The 18,197-nt window shown below is 52.6% G+C and overlaps 1 protein-coding gene across 1 annotated transcript; it reads right to left on the reverse strand.

Moving 5' to 3' along the window:
* Positions 1-5,253: 5,253 nt before the first annotated feature.
* LOC144246411 (olfactory receptor 14J1-like) lies at positions 5,254-6,454 on the reverse strand. Its single transcript, XM_077783809.2, has one exon. It carries the CDS (start codon positions 6,452-6,454, stop codon positions 5,429-5,431), a length of 1,026 nt encoding a protein of 341 aa, XP_077639935.2. The 3' UTR covers positions 5,254-5,428.
* Positions 6,455-18,197: the final 11,743 nt, after the last annotated feature.

Here is an 18,197-nt window from a genome sequence, read left to right on the forward strand (position 1 = left end):
GACACTGAGGGGACTCATGGGATCATGGAGACCTTTGGGACACTATGAGGCCCTACAGAATAAGCAAAGCATTGTGACACTGTGAGGCCTCATGGCACCAGTGAGAACATTGTGACTCTGGGGGTCCCCACAGAACCAAGAGGACTATTGTGACACTGTGGGGCCTCGTGAAACCAAGAGGCCTTTGTGGCACTGCAGGGCTGCAGGGAACCAAAGGTCCATTGTGACACTGCAGGGCCTCGTGTCATCAGTGTTCCATTGTGACACTGTGGAGCCAAAGGAGACCATTGTGACATCGCAAACCCCCAGGGTCCAAAGGTCCATCGTGACATTTTGGGCCTCATGGAATAGAGGAGTCACTTGACATTGTGGGGCCTGGGAACCACGGAGACCACTGGGACACTGTGGGGTCCCAAGGATCCAAGGGAACATGGAACAGGTCTGGCTGGTTTGACCTCCAGGGGCTGCCTGACAGCTTGGCACCTGCAGGGTCTCTTCTCACTGGGGCTTGGGGCTTTCCTTCCTATGGAAAAGAACTGTCCTTCTCCTGCAGGTGTCAATGGCCATATTGGGATTTCACCACCAATGTTGACTGTTGTGACAGACTGGAGGAGATTGCTGGCTGGAAACATTTCAGTGTGGGGGAGGAAGGGGCAGGTCCAGCCTTGCCCTGCCCTGGAACCCCAGCACTGCCCTGCCCTGGAACCCCAATCCCCCCAGAGCCTCTATCCCAGCCCAGCAGTGTCTGCCAGTCCCTGGCACAGCACAGGCAATGCTCCACAGCCACCTCTGGAGCCCCAGCCCAGCTCCTGAGTGACCAAATGGCCCCAAGTCCCACCTGGGGGAAGGGCTCAGGAAGACCAAGGGGTATTTAAGGCTGACCACAAGGCAAGCACACATCTTGACCCTACCTCCTCTTGGAATTTCCAGCTGAACATTGCTGGAATCCAGTAGTTGGTAGCTCTGTGTGTGCTTCTCTAAGTATTATTTTTCTCTCTTTCTGTGTCTACTTCTTCTATTTCTGTACTCTTGCAAATTTTGATTATCTTAAAATTGAACAGGCTTAGAGTTTGTGAAGTTGAATGGGCCAAGTTAATGCCTTGAGAAGTTTTTTTTTGTTGATTGAATGCCATATTAAAACATTTGCCAAAGTTTCTCTGATTTTTCTAAATTTCCCAGTAAAGGCTGTTTTGTTGTTTAGAGCTCCTGAGTATCTCTTGATAGTATTGCTCCAGTGCATCCAACTCAGAGGACAGAAATAATTGTCATTCCTTTTAAATGTCACCTTGAGAGAGTTTTTTAGTGGATGGGGGTCAGGGCTTGTGTGTCCTGCTTGGCACAGCCCAGGCAGGGCTTTCACAGCCCCATCCCACACTCCATTTCCCAGCTGGAGCCGCTGGTGCCTCTGAGTTCTGCTGCCCCAAACCCAGGGATGCTCTCCTTGTCTGCCCATTCCTCCAGGGCCTCTGGGCAGGGATGGCCTCAGTGGGGGCTGCTGACATCCTCAGACACTTGGAGGCTGCTGCTGAATTTTACTGCTCCAGAGGCTTCTTCAGCCTTCAGCTCTTCAGTTCAGGAATTCAGTGCTCCAGGGCTCATTAACATTCAGAACACCTTAACAAGGTGTGTGTTTAGTCCAGCACAATCAATGAATATGTGTGCAAAATACACAGAATGAACAGAAACTTTCCTGTACTCAGCATGCTCGGCTTTGGGAGGAGCTATCCCCCATGCATCCGGCTGAATAAAGAATGCTGCTTTTTAATGCTGCACTGGTGTTAAGCAGTTTTCTGTTTTACCCAATTTTTGGTAACACTCCACTCCCAAGGAAAGCTCTGTCTCCTGCTGTTCACACACAGATAAGGGCTGGTGGCAGATGTGGGGTTCGAAGGCTGCCTAGGGCACAGGGACCATGAAATAATCAAGTTTTCAATGATCTGTGAAAGAAGGAGGGGCAGCAACAAAACTTCCACACTGGAGTTAGGAAGGGCAGACTTTGGCCTATTTAGGATGCAGGTTTGGGGAGTACAAAATCAGGTACTGAATTTTTTTAAGGGAAAGAGCCCTTAAAAACAAAGGGGTTCAGGAACGATGGACACATTTTGAGAAAGCAATCTTAAGGAGGACGGAGCAGCCTGTCCCAGTGTGGCAAAAGATGAGCTGGTGAGGAAAATCACTGTCCTGATTGCCCATGGAGCTTTTGTGGGAACTCAGGGGAAAGCAGAGAGAGCATTAACTTTGGACAGAAGGTCAGGCAACTTAGCAAGTGTTTAAGGAGGTTGTTACATCATGCAGAAATAGAAAAGGAAAGAGGTGAAATTTCAATTAAAGATTAACCTGGCCACTTCTGTGAAAAATAATAACAAATGTGTCTATGATTAATAGCAAAACATGGTATAAGGAGAACCTCTACTCTTTATTGGATGCAGTGGAAAATAGAGTAACTAAAGATAAGGGAAAGGCTGAGGTACTTAACACCTTGTTTGACTCAATTTTCAATATATGGAGAGATTGTCCTCAGGACAAGAGTTCTCCTGAGCTGGTAGATGGGCACAGGGAGCAGAACAGGCCCCTGTAATCCAGGAGGAAGCAGCTGCTGACCTGCTGAGCCACACAGATGCTCAAAGGTGCATGGGATCAGATGGGATCCATCCTAGGGGGATGAGGGAGCTGGTGGATGAGCTCCCCAAGCTGCTCCCCATCATTTACCATCAGTTCTGGCTCACCAGAGAGGTCCCAGAGCACTGGAGGTGCCAGTGTGAGCCCATCCCCAAGAAGGGCTGGAAGGAGGATCTGGGGAGCTCCAGGCCTGTCAGCCTGACCTCGGTGCCTGGCAAGGTTATGGAACAGATCACCTTGAGAGTCACCACAGGGCACCCACAGGATGGCCGAGGGGTCAGAGCCAGCCAGCATGGATTTAAGAGGGGCAGGTCCTGCCTGAGCAACCTGATCTCCTTTTATAACCAAGTGACCCACCTGTGGGTGTGGGAAAGGCTGTGGATGTGTCCATCTGGACTTCAGCAAAGCCATGGACACTGTCTGTGACAGCATTGCCTGGAAAAGCTGCAGCCCATGGCTTGGGCAGGTTCCCTCCTGGCTGGGAGATGGAAGAGCTGGCTGGAGGCTGGGCCCAGAGAGGGGTGGGGATGGTGCTGCACCCAGCTGGTGTCCAGTCCCTGGCACTGTCCCCAGGGATCTGTGTTGGGCCCAGTCCTGTTTAACATCTTCACTGATGATCTGGGTGAGGGGATCGAGCCCACCATCCCCAGATTTGCAGGTGACACCAAACTGGGTGTGAGTGTGGATCTGCTGGAGGGCAGGACAAGAAGACACAGCCTCCAGCTGCACCAGGGGAGGTTTAGGCTGGACAAGAGGAAGAAGTTCTTCACAGAAAGGGTGAGTGGGCATTGGAATGGGCAGGCCAGGGGGGAGGTGGCAGAGTCACTGTCCCTCTCCAGTGGCACTCAGTGGTATGGTCTGAGTGACAAGGCGGTATTAGGACATTGCCTGGACTTGATGATCCCAAAGGTATTTTCCAGCCTGTTTGATTCTGTCATTCTATGATAATTGGGACACTCTGGGGCCATTGTGACAGTGCAGGGGCTCATGGAACTAAGAGGACCATGGTGACACTGTGCAGCCCCATAGAACCAGGGCTCCATTGTGGTGCTCAGGGGCCAAATGGAACCAGGGAGTCCCCGTGACACTGGGTCCTGGTGGAACCACAGAGGCCATGGTGACACTGCGGGGCCTCGTGTGACCGAGGGGTTTCACCACTGTGACACTGCCAAACCAAGGAGAGCATTGGGAGAGTCCAGGGCCCAGGGGAACCAAGGGGCCCTTCTGACACTGCGGGGCTTCATGGAACCAAGGGGACATTGTGACACTGCAGGACCTTGTGTAACCAAGGGTCCACTGTGACACTCTGGGGCCTCAGGGAATCTGGAAGGCCGTTGTGACACTGTGTGGGCTCGTGGAAACAAGGAGTCCATTGTGACACTGAGGGGACTTGTGGAAGCACAGAGAGCATTGTGACAGTGTGGGACCTCATGTGATCATGGGGCCTTTGTGACACCCTCGGTGCGGTGGTGTGTCTTTAATTTGATATTTGTTTAATATCTGTTTTCCCCCGCCCATCCCTAATCTCCTCCTCTCCCCAGTGTCAGTCTTCCCTAGCTCTCCCCTAACCCCCTCATCTCCAAGTTGCCAATCCTCCCTTTCCCTGCCCCTTTCCCTGGAACCTTCCCTGTCATTCATCCTAGCCCCCTCCTCAGCTTCCAGAGCATTCCCTGTCTATTTAGTGAGGCTCAACACTCTATTGATCCATTTGTACTATTCCACTCCCTTGCTTCCTCTGCTAAGATTGTGATGGGTTAATTCTGCCCTAAACTCCTCCCCTACTATTCCCTTATTGGTTACTGTTCCTACACCCGTCCTCCTGAATTCTTGTATAAAACCTTTGCCCCCCTCTCAAGGGGGTCTTGGGGCTCGCTGAATAAAACCATCCTGTTCACCCCCAAGTCCCATGTCGCCTTCGTCTGTCCCCGCGCGCCACGAACTGAACTGCAGAGCTTGCAGGGGGAAGCGGCCGCCCGTTCTCTTCCCTCACCGCCCAGCCCGGCACGGCTCGGAGTGCCGCGGCGAGAGGAGCGCATGCCGCGCCACAACACCTCGGGCCCCATGGAACCAAGGAGCCACCGTGAAACTGCAGCACCAAGGAGAACATTGGGACAGTGTGAAGCCCCATGGAACCAAGGAGTCCATTGTCACATTTTGGGGCCCATGGAACCAAGGAGACCAGTGTGACAGTGCAGGGCCCGGTGTAACCAAGGGGACATTGTGACACTGAGGGGCCTCATGCAACCAAAGATGACACCAAGCTGGATTTGAGTGTTGATCTGCTGGAGGGTAGGAGGGCTCTGCACATGGCCCTGCACAGGCTGGATCCAGGGCCCAAATCCAACAAGGTGAGGTTTAACAAGTCCAAGTGATGGGTCCTGCACTTTGGCCACAACAACCCCTGCAGCGCTACAGGCTGGGGACAGAGGGGCTGGACAGCAGCCAGGCAGAAAGGGACCTGCAGGGACTGATGGACAGCAGGCTGGACATGAGCCAGCAGTGTGCCCAGGGGCCAAGAAGGCCAATGGCTCCTGGCCTGGATCAGGAATGGTGTGGCCAGCAGGAGCAGAGCTGCTGTGCCAGCACTGATCTGCCCCAGCTCTGCACACAGGTATTTCTGCTGCAGCTCCAGAGAAGGCAACAAAAGGGCATCTCTGCAGAAAACTGTGCTGGGAGATCCTTTAGTATCTTGAAACCCACCAAGAGCGCAACCCCTCATTGAAACAGTCTGTGGCCACAGGGAAGAGTGAGAGAAACAAAATGAGAAATGGCTCAAAAAATTCCTTTTATTGTGGACAAGATGAAAAAACTAAAACAAAGAATAAGAATCTGCAAAATGAAGCCAACAAGAAATATCAAAACAACTTTTATTACACGTGCTTTGAAAAAAATGTCCAGCAGTTTCATGTTTCTGAAATGGCAAAGTCATCAGTCTCCACACTGCAGCCTTGAGCTCCTGGTTCCTAAAGCTATAGATGAGGGGGTTCAGGGTTGGAGGCACCACCGAGTACAGAACTGAAAGGGCCAGATCCAGGGATGGGGAGGACATGGAGGGAGGCTTCAGGTAGGCAAACATTACAGTGCTGATAAACAGGGAGAGCACAGCCAGGTGAGGGAGGCAGGTGGAAAAGGCTTTGTGCCGTCCCTGCTCAGAGGGGATCCTCAGCACAGCCCTGAAGATCTGCACATAGGAGAAAACAATGAACACAAAACATCCGACTCCTAAAGACATACTAACAGCAAGAAGCCCAAGTTCCCTGAGTTTAGAATATGAGCAGGAGAGCTTGAGGATCTGTGGGATTTCACAGAAGAACTGGCCCAGGGAATTGCCATGGCACAGGGACAGGGAAAATGTATTGGCTGTGTGCAGCAGTGAATAGAGAAAGGCACTGGCCCAGGCAGCTGATGCCATGTGGGCACAAGCTCTGCTGCCCAGGAGGGTCCCGTAGTGCAGGGGTTTGCAGATGGACACGTAGCGGTCGTAGCACATGATGGTCAGGAGAGAAAACTCTGTGGTAGTGCAAAACACAAAAAAAAAGAGCTGGGCAGCACATCCTGTGTAGGAGATGGTGCTGGTGTCCCAGAGGGAATTGTGCATGGCTTTGGGGACAGTGGTGCAGATGGAGCCCAGGTCGCTGAGGGCCAGGTTGAGCAGGAAGAAGAACATGGGCGTGTGCAGGTGGTGGCCGCAGGCTACGGCGCTGATGATGAGGCCGTTGCCCAGGAGGGCAGCCAGGGAGATGCCCAGGAAGAGGCAGAAGTGCAGGAGCTGCAGCTGCCGCGTGTCTGCCAGTGCCAGCAGGAGGAAGTGGCTGATGGAGCTGCTGTTGGACATTTGCTGTGGCTGCACATGGGCACCTGTTCATGGAGAAAGGACAGTGAAGAGTTAGAGGAGATGCCTGTAATTAAAGTTAACACCATTTCCCATACACCCTCCTCTGTAACACAGATGTATACACTTCTGTATTTGAGAGTTTTGTGGTTTTCTTTTTATGCTGCCTCCATGTTTCTCCTGGTATTCCTGGATATCAGAAACCCTCAGCATATCTCCATCTCATTGATGAATACAGTGAGTTTTCTGAGGAAAGATAATGAGTGGAGACTGAGAGGATAAGATTATTCATTCTGTTTGGAGCTTCTCTTGGCTTTCATTTTTCTCACATGAAGGATGGTCACACTCCCATGTTTCTCTTACAAAACCTCAGGTACAGGTAAGAGCAGATGGATCCACCACAGCCCAGCTCCACATTTGTAGCCAAGGACTGACCTTGCTCATTTCACCAACCCAGCAGCATTTTCAGTGTCACAACACCTCTACCTTTCCCCATAAATCTCATAAATCAGAGATTCTCTAGGACAGCTTTGCACTCTGCATTGAAGCTCCCAGCTTGGACTGAAATCTCAGGGACACTTCCAAGTGTCCCTCTGATGGCACTGGATGAAGGGAGGTGCAGCTCCTTCCCTGGCTGCACTGCCAGCATTGCCCAGAGCCGGGCACTGGGGACAGCTGTGTCACCCTGAGCCAGCTGTGCCCCTGCCAGAGCCCCCAGTGCCGGGCAGCTGCTCCCAGCCCTGTGCTCTGCAGAGGGAACTGGGCCCGGGGCTGCAGAGCTGCCCCACGGCTCTGCTGCAGCTCTGCCTGCACAGGAGGGGCTGCATGCCTTGGAGCCCCGGCCCTGAGGGCAGAGGCTTGGCTGGGGCACAGGAGGGAGGGGGCTTGTGCAGAGGGAGGGGCTGCACTGGAGGGGATCCTCTGGACATCTCTAAACTCTCCCTGCCTCAGCATTTCTGGGATTTGTTTTCTCTCCTTCCCTGATCTTCTCTCTGCTTCCGGGAGATTTTCCTCCTGCAGCTGTTTCCCTGTGCCTGATCTCTCCCTACCAGCATTCCCACACCCCAAATCTCTGTGCACTCTCCTTGGCCTGACAGAACCCTGCCTGTTTGCAGGGCACAGGCTGGGGCAGGTTCTGTTTGCAGCTTGGAGAAAGGACAGCGCAGACTGAGCCTGATGGCTCCAGCAAAGGTGATGCTGCTGCTGTCCATGGGCAGAGTGGCTGAAAGCACAATAGGGATCTCCTGTGAACCTACTGATCACTAAAAGTAACAGTTCAGACGTCTCATGCACTTGTCAATATTCATAATCAACCTTTAATATTTACCCTTCTTTCCCTGCCACTCTTCAATAGTAGACAGCTGACTACAAATTCTTAGGAAATTTCCACATTTTTATCAAAATCCTTGTCTTGGAAATATTATATGACTAATCAGAAGCCCTCAGTATGTCAGAGCTTCATGAGCATTTCACCTCCCCTGCACCAGAAATACTCTGTACTCACAGGATCTGTGGGCATTGGGATGTTCCAGCTTTAGGAGATCACTCCAGGAGCTGCAGCTGCATTGTCCTGCAGCCAGAGGTTCCTGTGCCAAGGGCTGGCAGTGATTCTGCCCCAGGCACTTCTCAGCCCCTTCCCAGCCCTGACTGATTGAAGCTCTCTGTGCCTCTGTGCTGTGCCCGGGCTGGCTGCAGGCAGTGCCCCAGCCCTGCTGGGCTGGAAGAAGAGCTGCTCAGCAAGAGAAATGTGCTTTTGAAGCTCTGCTTGGTTACCAGGATCACCCTCTGTGCCAGGAGCCCGGCCCAGCTCAGCAGCACAGACACAGCACAAGGACTTTAATGACCCTCTCAGGGGCTGCTGTTGTTTTCATTAGTCTCATTCCCAGAGAGTGTGCTCAAAAAACTTCTCAAGAACTCAAAGTGTGATTGAAACACTGAAGTTTCTTGGACTTTTAATGGGTCCCACTGAGGGAAACGACTGAGAAAGTGTCCCCAAGTAGAGCATAATGCTGGAGCAGAGATGACAGCAAGGGACAAACAAGGGGAAGGTGGCTCTGGTGCTGAGCAAACCTGGATGTGTTTCAGGAATGCAAAGGGCCCAGGCCTGAGCCCCAGCCCCTGGCAAGGCAGATCCTGTCCCTCCCTCATTGCTCAGGGCTCTTCCCTGGATGGGCACTGGCATGTGGGGATGTGCAGTGCCAAGGGCAGGACCATGGGGCGGCCCCTGCCAGGCTGCTGAGCAGGGACAAGGAGGCACTGAGGCCCCAGGGCTGCAAGGGTCACTTGTCCCCTGGTGGCCTCAGGCCCAGGGCCAGCAGCCATGGCCAAAGGGCTGCACAGGTTGGCTCTGTCAGGGCCTTGCAGCTGCTGCACATCCCTGAGCCCTCTGCAGCCCAGGCTGTCCCACGGTGTCCCTGCCCTGCGCCTCTGTCCCTGCAGGCTGTCGTCACCCCCGGCTGCCCCACCTCGCTGGCCCTTCCTTTGCTGGCAGCTCTGCCTCCTGCTGCCCCTGCCTGGCCACACAAAGCCTTGGGCTGCTCCAGGCTCCTGCTGGGGACGTGCTGCGCCACAGCCGTTCCCTGGGAGGGAAATTCCTCTCCTCTTGTGTCCAGTCTGGACTTCCCCAGCTGCCCTTGGCATTAATTCTTTCTTTTTCTGGCTGCTGTCTTCTATGTCAGAAGGCTCCACCATCTCTGAAATCACCCTTCAGTCCCTCCCAGGGCTCTCCTCTGCTCTCCTCAGTCTCCACCCCACTGAGCACAGAGATCCTGTGTCCATATAGAGTTGTCAAGTGCCCAAGGCCATGAGCACCCAGACAAGAGGGAGAGTTCTTTTCCACAGGAAGGAAACCACAGAGCCCCAGGGCTTTGAAGGCAGATGAGAAGCTGCCACCAGAAGCCAAGACAAGTCTGACCTGTCTGTACCTGCAGCTTCTGTCTGCAAGCAGCCTTTGGATAGATGGGGAGTTTCGGGGGTGGAATTCCATTTCAGCTGTGGGTTCCTGGGCTTGAATGACAGCTCTCATGGGAAGGAAAGGGTGGAGTCCCAGTGCTTCAAAGGCTGATTAGAGGCAGCCCAAGGAGGGCAAGGCAGCCAGACCTGCCAGCCAGATCAGGGAAGAATCCTAGGGCAGACAGAATTTGGGAGGCCAAACCCCACTTTTGTTTATGGACATCTGGATGAGAAGGACAGTTCTTTTCCATAGGAAGGAGAGTACAGAGCTCCAGTGTTTCAAAGGCAGATGAGAGCTGGCCCAAGGGAACCTGGACAGTCCTGGCAGGTTTTGTCTGGGAGCAATCCTTGCATATAAGGAATTTTGGAGGCAGATTCTCAATCTTGGCCATGGGTGCCAGGATGTAAATGATGTTTTTTTTTACATGGCAAGGAAAGCACAGTCCCCAGTATTTTGAAGGCAGATGAGAGGTGGCTCCCAAGAGGTCATGGTCAGCCAGAGATGTGAGCCCTGGCAAGTTTCATATGGGAATAATCCTTGGATATAATCAAATTTGGAGGAGTCATCCCAATTTTGGCCATGAACCCCTGGAGAGAAGGACAATTCTTTCCCACAGGAAGGAAAGCATGGAACTCCAGGGTTTCAGGAGCTGATGAGAAACAACCCTCAACATGCAAAGGTCACCTGGACCAGTCAGGTGGCCCCCAGGAGGCTCAGCCAGCCAGACCTGTTCCATGCTCTTGTATTCTTGGTGCCCTGCAGCATCACAATTGCTCCTTGGTTCCTTGAGGCCCTGTAGGATCACAACAGAGCTTTGTAGATCTTTGTTCCCATGAGGCCCAGTGATATCACAATGGTGTCCTTGGCTCCACAGTGGCACAATGGCCCCTTGCTTCCATGAGGCCTTGCAGTGTCAAAATGGTTTCCTTGTTTCCATGGGGCAATGCCCATTGGTTCCATGAGGTCACGGAGTCTCAAAATGGTCCCTTGGTTCTGTTGGGTTCCCCAGGATCACAATGGCCCCTTGGTTCCACCAGGCCTGGATGTGTTACAGTGGCCCCTTGCTTCCATGGGGACCCGCAATGTCACAATGTCCGCTTGATCCATGAGACCTGGCAGTGTCACAGTGGTTGCCTTGGTTCTGTGAGGCCCTGTGGTGTCACAATGGCCCCTGGGTTCCATGGGGACTCGGAGTGTCAGAATGGTCTCATTGGTTCCATGGAGCCCCACAGTGTCACAATGGTCTCTTTTGGTTCCGCAGTGTCACACTGGCACCTTGGTTCCCTGAAGCCCTGCAGTACGGAATGGATCCTTGGTTCCATTGGGCTCCTCACTGTTACACGAGTCCTCAGTGCCACGGAGCCCTGCAGTGTCACAGAGCTCTCCTGGGTTCCATGGTGCCACACAGGGTCACCATGGCCCCTCAGTTCTACAAGGCCCCACAGTGTCACAAGGGCCCCTTGCTCCCATGAGGCTGGGCCATGTCACAATGGTCTCATTGGTTCCAGGGACCCTGCCAATGGTCTCATTGGTTCTGCAGTGGCCCTTGAAGTGTCACCATAGTCTCAGCAGGTTCCCCCACTGGTTCACAATGGCCTCCTTGGTACCATGATGTCCTGTGGTGTAACAATGATGTCATTGGTTCCACAGTCAGAATGGCCCCGTGGTCTCATGGACACCCACAGCCACTTATGGAGTCCCACAGTGTAACTGTGATCCCCTTGATTCCATGAGGCCATGCCATGCTACAATGACCCCTTGGTTATACAAGGCCCTGCAGTGTCACAATGGCCCTTGGCTCCAGTGGGTCCGGAAGTGTCATAATGGTCTCCATGGTTCCATGAAGCCCCACAGTGTAGCAATGGACTTTTGGTTCCACAAGCTTTCGTACTGCCAACAGCAGTCTCCTTTGTTCCAGTGTCACAAGGGACCCTTGCTTCTGTGAGGTTCAGTAGCGTAACATGGGCACCCTGATTCCATGAGGTTGTGTAGTGTCACAATGATCTCCTTGGTTCTGCAGTGTCACAATGGACCCTTGGTTCCATGAGGTGCCTGGCCCCTCACAGCCCCTCACGGCCCCTCACAGCCCCTCACAGCCCCTCATGGCCCCTCACAGCCCCAGCCGTGGGGCTCCTCCCCAAGGAGAAGGGGTCGGGCCCTGCTGTTCTCCTTTAATTTCAGTCCCTTCCCAGTGCCGAGCAAAGAACGGCTGGAATGGAGCCTTTCCCAGCCTTTCGCTCTGGGCTGGCTGCGGGCTGAAGCTCTGTGCCGGCGCTGGCCGAGCACCAGCAGCCCTGCAGCCCCGGCCTTTGCTGTGCCGTGTCCGTCCCTGTCCCGACCCCGCCCGGCTCTGGCAGCAGCAGCAGCCGCAGCGCAGCGGGCGCCGGCCCGGCCCGGCCGGGGCTCCCGGGCAGGAGCAGCAGCAGCGCCGGCCCCTTCCCGCCTGCTCCTGCCTCGGCTGCCGAGGGCTTTTCCAGATGGACTCTGGAGCAGAGCAACAGGCACCCGCACACAGCCCTGGCTCCTCAGGGCCCGCCTGTGCTGCCCCGAGCCAGCCCCCAGGGGAAGGAAGGATCGGGTTCCAGCGCTGTTTTCAGCACTGTTTTGCTCACCCTGAGCTGACAGCAGGAGGCTGCTGCTGCCTTCGCCTTGGGAATTGCAGATGCTCTTGGCCCTCTTGTGCTTGCCACTTGACTTTTATCCATAAAACTGTAAGTGCCTCTTTCTGTTGGTGCTACCCACAGTGCTTTCATGACAGCAAAGTCAGTATTTTTGTTGCAGGCATAAAGATCAGCAGATACTGGAATGCCCACCAGTTCCTGAGCACTAAGGTGAGGGGAATGAAAGGCTACAAAGGCCACATTTGCAATGCTCAAACACAGCCCTGTTGCTGGTGCTGATTAAATAGAACCAACTGACAGAGACCATCACAGAAATTGCATCTGAAGTGTGCAATTAAATTTAAAAATCCACCAGGAAAGACGGAAACCAGAACTTCTTGACTCACTTCATTGATTCTTCCCAGAAGCAGGAAATGTCAATGCCCAGAGGTGTTTTCCCTGCTGGGGAGCACAGTGAGAGCCCAGCCTGTGCCCAGTCCCAGCGGGAACCTGAGCCCAGCCCAGGGAGCTCAGCGCACGCGGGGCCAGGCCCAGAGCCCCGGGCACGGCCGCCCATTGCGGGGCAGCGGCGCAGACGGAATGTCCTGCGGCCCAAACCTCCTGCTCCTGCCACACAGCACCCAGCCTTCTCCCCTCCTCCTCCTCTCCCAGCACGGCACAAATTCCAGCTCAGAGGAGGCTTCCCCAGAGAGGGCTCCGGCTCCTGCTCCAGTCTGAGCGTCCCTGCAGAGGAACTGGGCATCTTTCAGGCACTTCCACAAGCTCAGGCTTCTCATTTCATGGTGAATCTGGGATGGAAATGTGCTTGTTAATAAAGCCAAAAGCCATGGGAATGGACTAGTAATTATTAGAAGAAAAACACCTTTCTTCCAGGGAAGGTTCACCAAGTCATTGCCTGCATTTCTCCTTTTCAGATTCTTTCAGTCGGCTACTCTGAGAGGTCCAGCTTGTTCTAGTGCTTGTCAGGAACTGATTGTACTCTTGATTTATGCATCAATGCACCAGATGTGGAATCATCTACACTGAAACTCCCTCTATCAGAGCATTTTCACATTCCAGATCATTTTCAAGATGTCCACTGACAGGCTGGAATTATTATTATTACACAAGTCTCCACTTTGGGCTGTACGCTCTGGAGATTATTTCTCTGAATTCAGCCAGGTTTGTAATTCCTAACAATTCATGGTAACACCTCCTGTTTTCTTAGCCTTGAACAGTAACAATGAAAACCTTACCCCCAGCACAACTCCCCAGTCCACCAGTTAAAGAAAGGACAAGCCGTCAACTTCTCCAAACCTTTGTCCTGCTCTGCTGCAAGAATCCTGCAGCACACAGGGTGTGGAAAGCCAAGAGAAGCTGTAGTTGGTGGCACATCCTGTGACAGGAGCTCGACCTCATTTTCCAGGAAGGGTTCTTGAGAAGAGCAAAGAGGACTGTGGAGAAGATTCCTGAAAAACTAAAACAGCTTTCCAGAAGTGAAATGAAAATGAAAAGAAACAATCTGAAATGTTTTCCCCTATTTATTTCTATGCTCCCCTTTTCCATCTTGTTCTCCATCTCATAAATTCCAAATGCGTGTCACCTCTAAGACTGGTGACTTAGCAAGTTTTAGACACTCTAACATACCATGAGCTACACACAGTTTGCCTTCCCCTGTGCCTGCTGGAAAGCAGTGCTGGAGCCATAAGAGCAGTGCTTGGGTCGGGCACGAATCCTGCAGCCAGGGAATGTGCCCCGCCGGTGTGTGACCCTCAGCAGGACAATGCACAGCAGCTTTGCTGTGCCGGGTCTCCATGGAGCCATCCCAGGAGCAGCTGCTGAGCTCAGAAGCCATCGCAGCCAACACCCAGCTCCAAAGGCCCTTGGCAGGGTGGGCTCCTGGCCTGGCTCTGTGTGCCAGGAGCCGGCAGCGCTGAGTGCAGGGAGCCCAGGGAGGGCACAGAAACGCTGGGTGAGAAATGCTGGGGCACAGTGAGATGGGCGAGTGCAGCCGGCCAGGGCAGAGGAGCAGCGCGCACAGGGGGCACAGCCTGCAGGAGAGATGGGCAGGGCTGGGCAGGGCTGGGCAGGGCTGGCAGAGCTGGGCAGGGTTGGGCAGGGCTGGGCAGGGCTGGCAGGGCCAGAGGCACCCAGGCCTTTGTCCCTAGGCTCAGGCAGCACCTCTGGAAGCCCCACAGAAGGAACTTTCTTGGTGGGGCTACACTTTGGTTCTCCCTTGCCCCTCCCTAAGGAGGATGGCAGGGGTTGCAGGTTTATGGCATTTGTCCTTGCTGCCCCTCACATCCCCCTGCCACACAAACAGCCCCGAGCCACCCGTGAGGGACAGGCCCTGCTGTGCCAGGCTGGGCTCAGGGCTTGGCCTTTCTGCTTCCCCCAGCCAGCCCAGGCCTTGCTCAGCATTGCAGTTCCCTGCTCTGAGCCTTGGGCTCCCTGCAATCCTGGCCTCAAGGATCTGCTCTCTCCAGTCCCTGGTAGCCTTTGGCAGTCCCTGTCTTCAGTGGGGCCCAGTGATGCTCCAAGGGACTTGGAGTTTTGCTTCTGACTCCTTGAGCAGCTTCTTCAGCCTTCTCTCATTGACTGAGGATCCTGGGCTCAGCCCCAAATCCACCATAGGGATCATTAAAATACAGAAAGCCCTCAGGGGAGATTTGTCTTCATTCAATGGTCTGCAAATCCCCAGGGCTTGTGCAGCTGATTGGAGCCAGTTTGGAGTTCTTGTAAGGAGGAAGATTTCCAAGTGCACCTCCTGAATTTTTTTCTTTTATAAAGGCAATATTTTTTTGTTTTCCAGTTCAGAGAAGAGCTTATAGAAGCATTCCCCAGGTGATCTTGATGCTGAAGTTCTCCTTAGGAGGTCTGGGCTTGCAGAAGAATGAGCCCCTTGAGGACTGACCCTGTTTGAACAAGCTGCTCCTCACCCCCAGCCTCACCATGTCTGACATCGCCCACCTGGCACTGACATCCCTGTGCCCTGCAGCAGAACCTTGTCGCTGAGCTCTGCAGCTCCATGTCCCAGCCCATTGCACCGTGTCCCACCTGCTCTCCTCAGGGCTCTGCCTGCACACAGGCCCAGGAGAAGTTTTTCTCTGGGGAAGGAAAGAATGGAAAAGCCTGAGCAGGTTTCCTAAACAACAAACCCCACTCAGGAACCACCTGCTCAGTACAGGCTGCCTGGAATGGTGTCACCTTTCTACAAGAGACAGTGTGACCAGAAATGATCTCTGGAAGCATTCTCTGAGTCTCCTAGCTGAATTGTCTGTTCCTGACCTTTCCCTGAATCTCTGATGCAGATGGAAGCTGCTGGTGCCATCCTCACCTTTAACCTCTCTTTGGAATGCAAACAGATTTTCCCAGATATGTTAAGCACTATTTGCTCAATGTTTCTATAAATCTTTTCTGTCACCGATGGAATGAAAGGGCCATTTTGGCACTGAGTGGGTGTCATGGAAGCAAGGAGTCAATTGTGACCCTGGGGTCCCATGGAACCAAGGGGCCATGGTGACACAGCAGGGCCATGTGGATCCAGCGGTACATTGTGACACTGTGGATCCAAGGAGACCACAGGGACACCCCCAGAACCTCATGGAACCAAGGAGTCCATGGTGACCCAGCGGGGCTGCATGGAGCCAATGGCCCATGGTGACACTGCCCATCCAAGGAGGCCATTTGGACACTGTGGAAGCTCATGGAGCGAGGTGGCCATTGTGGCACTGAAGAACTTCATGACACCAAATATCAATAGGGACACAACAGGGCATCATGGAACCCAGGAACCGCTGTTGGCAGTGCAGAAACTCCTGGAACCAGGGGTTGTTGTGACACTGCAGAACCAACACAGCTGCTGCACCTTGTCCCCTGCCCTGCACAGCTCCTTGGGAGGCACGGCAGGAGCAGCACCCTGGGAGCCTCGGGAATGCCCCTCTGGGATCCATGGCACACCCTCCCAGGGGCTGGAATTCCAGTTCCCAGCCAGGAAAAGATGTTCCTGCCCTTGAAGGCAAAGCTCATATGGAAGAGCCAAAAGCCAAGTGGAGCAAGATCTTAAAGTGACATTTCACTGCCAGCCATCATAACTTCACCCATGGTTGTTGTAGCTCGTGGATTGGGAATTAAATCATGGCAGGGCCATTGGTGGGGGCTGCCCTGGGTCAAGGGAGGCAATGAGAGAGAAACAGAGCAGGCAATGGAAGGCAGGAGAGAAAGGAGGTGTTTTGGTTTGGAAACACAGGTGTCTGCTAAGAAAGGCATGGGCCTCCCCTGAAATTGAAAAATGAAGACTCTTTCTTTAAGAATTGTTATAAATTTGAAATTAAGGGCGGCTGTCAGGTAAAAATATGGAAGCAGGAATAACAGTTTTTTACTAGGGAAAAAAAATAAAAGAAACAATGAAGTGAACTAAAACAACACTGACAGGGTCAGAATACAACCTGACACTCTGTTGGACAGGGTGTTGGCTGCAGTCCAATTGGAATTGTAGCTGCAGCCCTCCAGGAGTGTCAGGTGTGGTTCTGTTGGAGAAGTGATCCTGTAGAAAAGGGAGTCTTCTTCTGAAGAGGCAGTGGAAGAGGCAGCTGTTCCTCTGAGAAATCCAGCCCAGAAAAAGCTGTGTTGGTGGGCCAGAATCTCAAGACTAGATGCAGGTAGGAATGCTTGGCTCCTCCCTCTGGGCGGGGCATCTCACAATGGGATGTTACAGTTCTTATCAGTCATGCAGTGACATTCAATAGCCCATTATCAGCAGATGTCTCCCCTGAGGGAGGATTGATTGTGGAAGAGATAAGGAAAAACTGCCCACTTAACACAGGACAACTGCCATACAGATGGCAAATAGAACACATCTTGCTTTTCAGTCTGGGGCAGGAGGACACAAACAAAATCAGCTGAGAAGGCGGCACTCTGAAAAGAAAACCAGAACTGACAGAAAATGAATGGGACAGAAATCAATAGTTCTGGAAGTTTCATTTGCTATCAAAATAAATCACACCCACTCAGCCCCGCACAATCCTGATCCCACAACCTCAAATTTGGATCTCACTTCTCCTGATCTCCTTGCAACCCCATATCAACCTGGAGGCTGTGGAATTGAGTAATTTTGGCATGGGACTGAGGTGGGAAACAGCCATTTTGAGGTGGGATTCACCTATTTTGGGGTAAGATTTTGGGGTTTTGAGTGGGATTGAGTAATTTTGAGGTGAGAGACAAATCCACCTTGGCTTTTGGAGTGCAAAGATATGGAAAATACTACCAGATATCCCCCAAGAACCAACAGATCCTCCAGAATATGCTCCCAAAGGATAAATTCCACCTCAAATACCTCTAAAATGGTGGGACTTTTAACATCTCTGGTCAATACTATTTTTAGTCATTTTTCAGGTGTTTTTAAGTGATAAAGACAAATCAGAAGAAAATTAGGGCCAAACCAAAACCAGAGACCCCTTGAGCATCCTCTGGGCACTGAACAAAACAAACTCAGCAGATATTAAACTTAACCCTACAGATAATGCCTTGAGGAAGATTTGCTCTTTCCGCAAGTCTCTTGTGATTGAAACGCAAACAAATCCCAAACATTAATAAACCAAAAACAGAAGCAATTCTATGGCAATTCCAAATTTTATCAGTTCAAGCACAGCTCCAGCTCAGATGCTGGCAGGTTCCAAAAAAAGAAACACAGAAATTTGTCCCAATACAGATTATTAAAAGGAAGTTAAAGGTCAGTGTAGCTGTCACAAAGGTGACAGGGACCAAGAAAATAATGCTTCTTCTCCAAGACTGTGAATTCAGGAGATATTTGTAAAATAACTTGAGCTGGGCTTCTTGTAGGACTTTAGTAGCCTTGTGTTCCTCACCAGGTCATGAATGATCCATGTCAGCCTCACTGGTGTCATCTGCTCCCTTTCTTTCAGTGATTTTAACAAACTTAAGAGAGAGATGGAAAGAAAGAGAAAAGGGGAGAGAGCAAAGGAGTGACAGGGACAGAGATCTCCCCTGGGACAGGGCAAGTGTGACATTGTCCCCTGTGTGCGTGGCCTTCCCAGGGTGGGGGTTTTACACCGGAGCCAGTTTGGGTAAGGGGGGTGGTGTTCACCCCCCACCCCGAGCAGGGATTGCCTCACTGTTTCCGGTTACAGTGTCAGATGTAACCAAAAGTGTTTTCAGTCCCCATCTCCATAAA

This window comes from Lonchura striata, chromosome 5 (genome assembly GCF_050655825.1).
Source record: "Lonchura striata isolate lonStrDom1 chromosome 5, ASM5065582v1, whole genome shotgun sequence".
NCBI classification, from domain to species: Eukaryota; Metazoa; Chordata; class Aves; order Passeriformes; family Estrildidae; genus Lonchura; species Lonchura striata.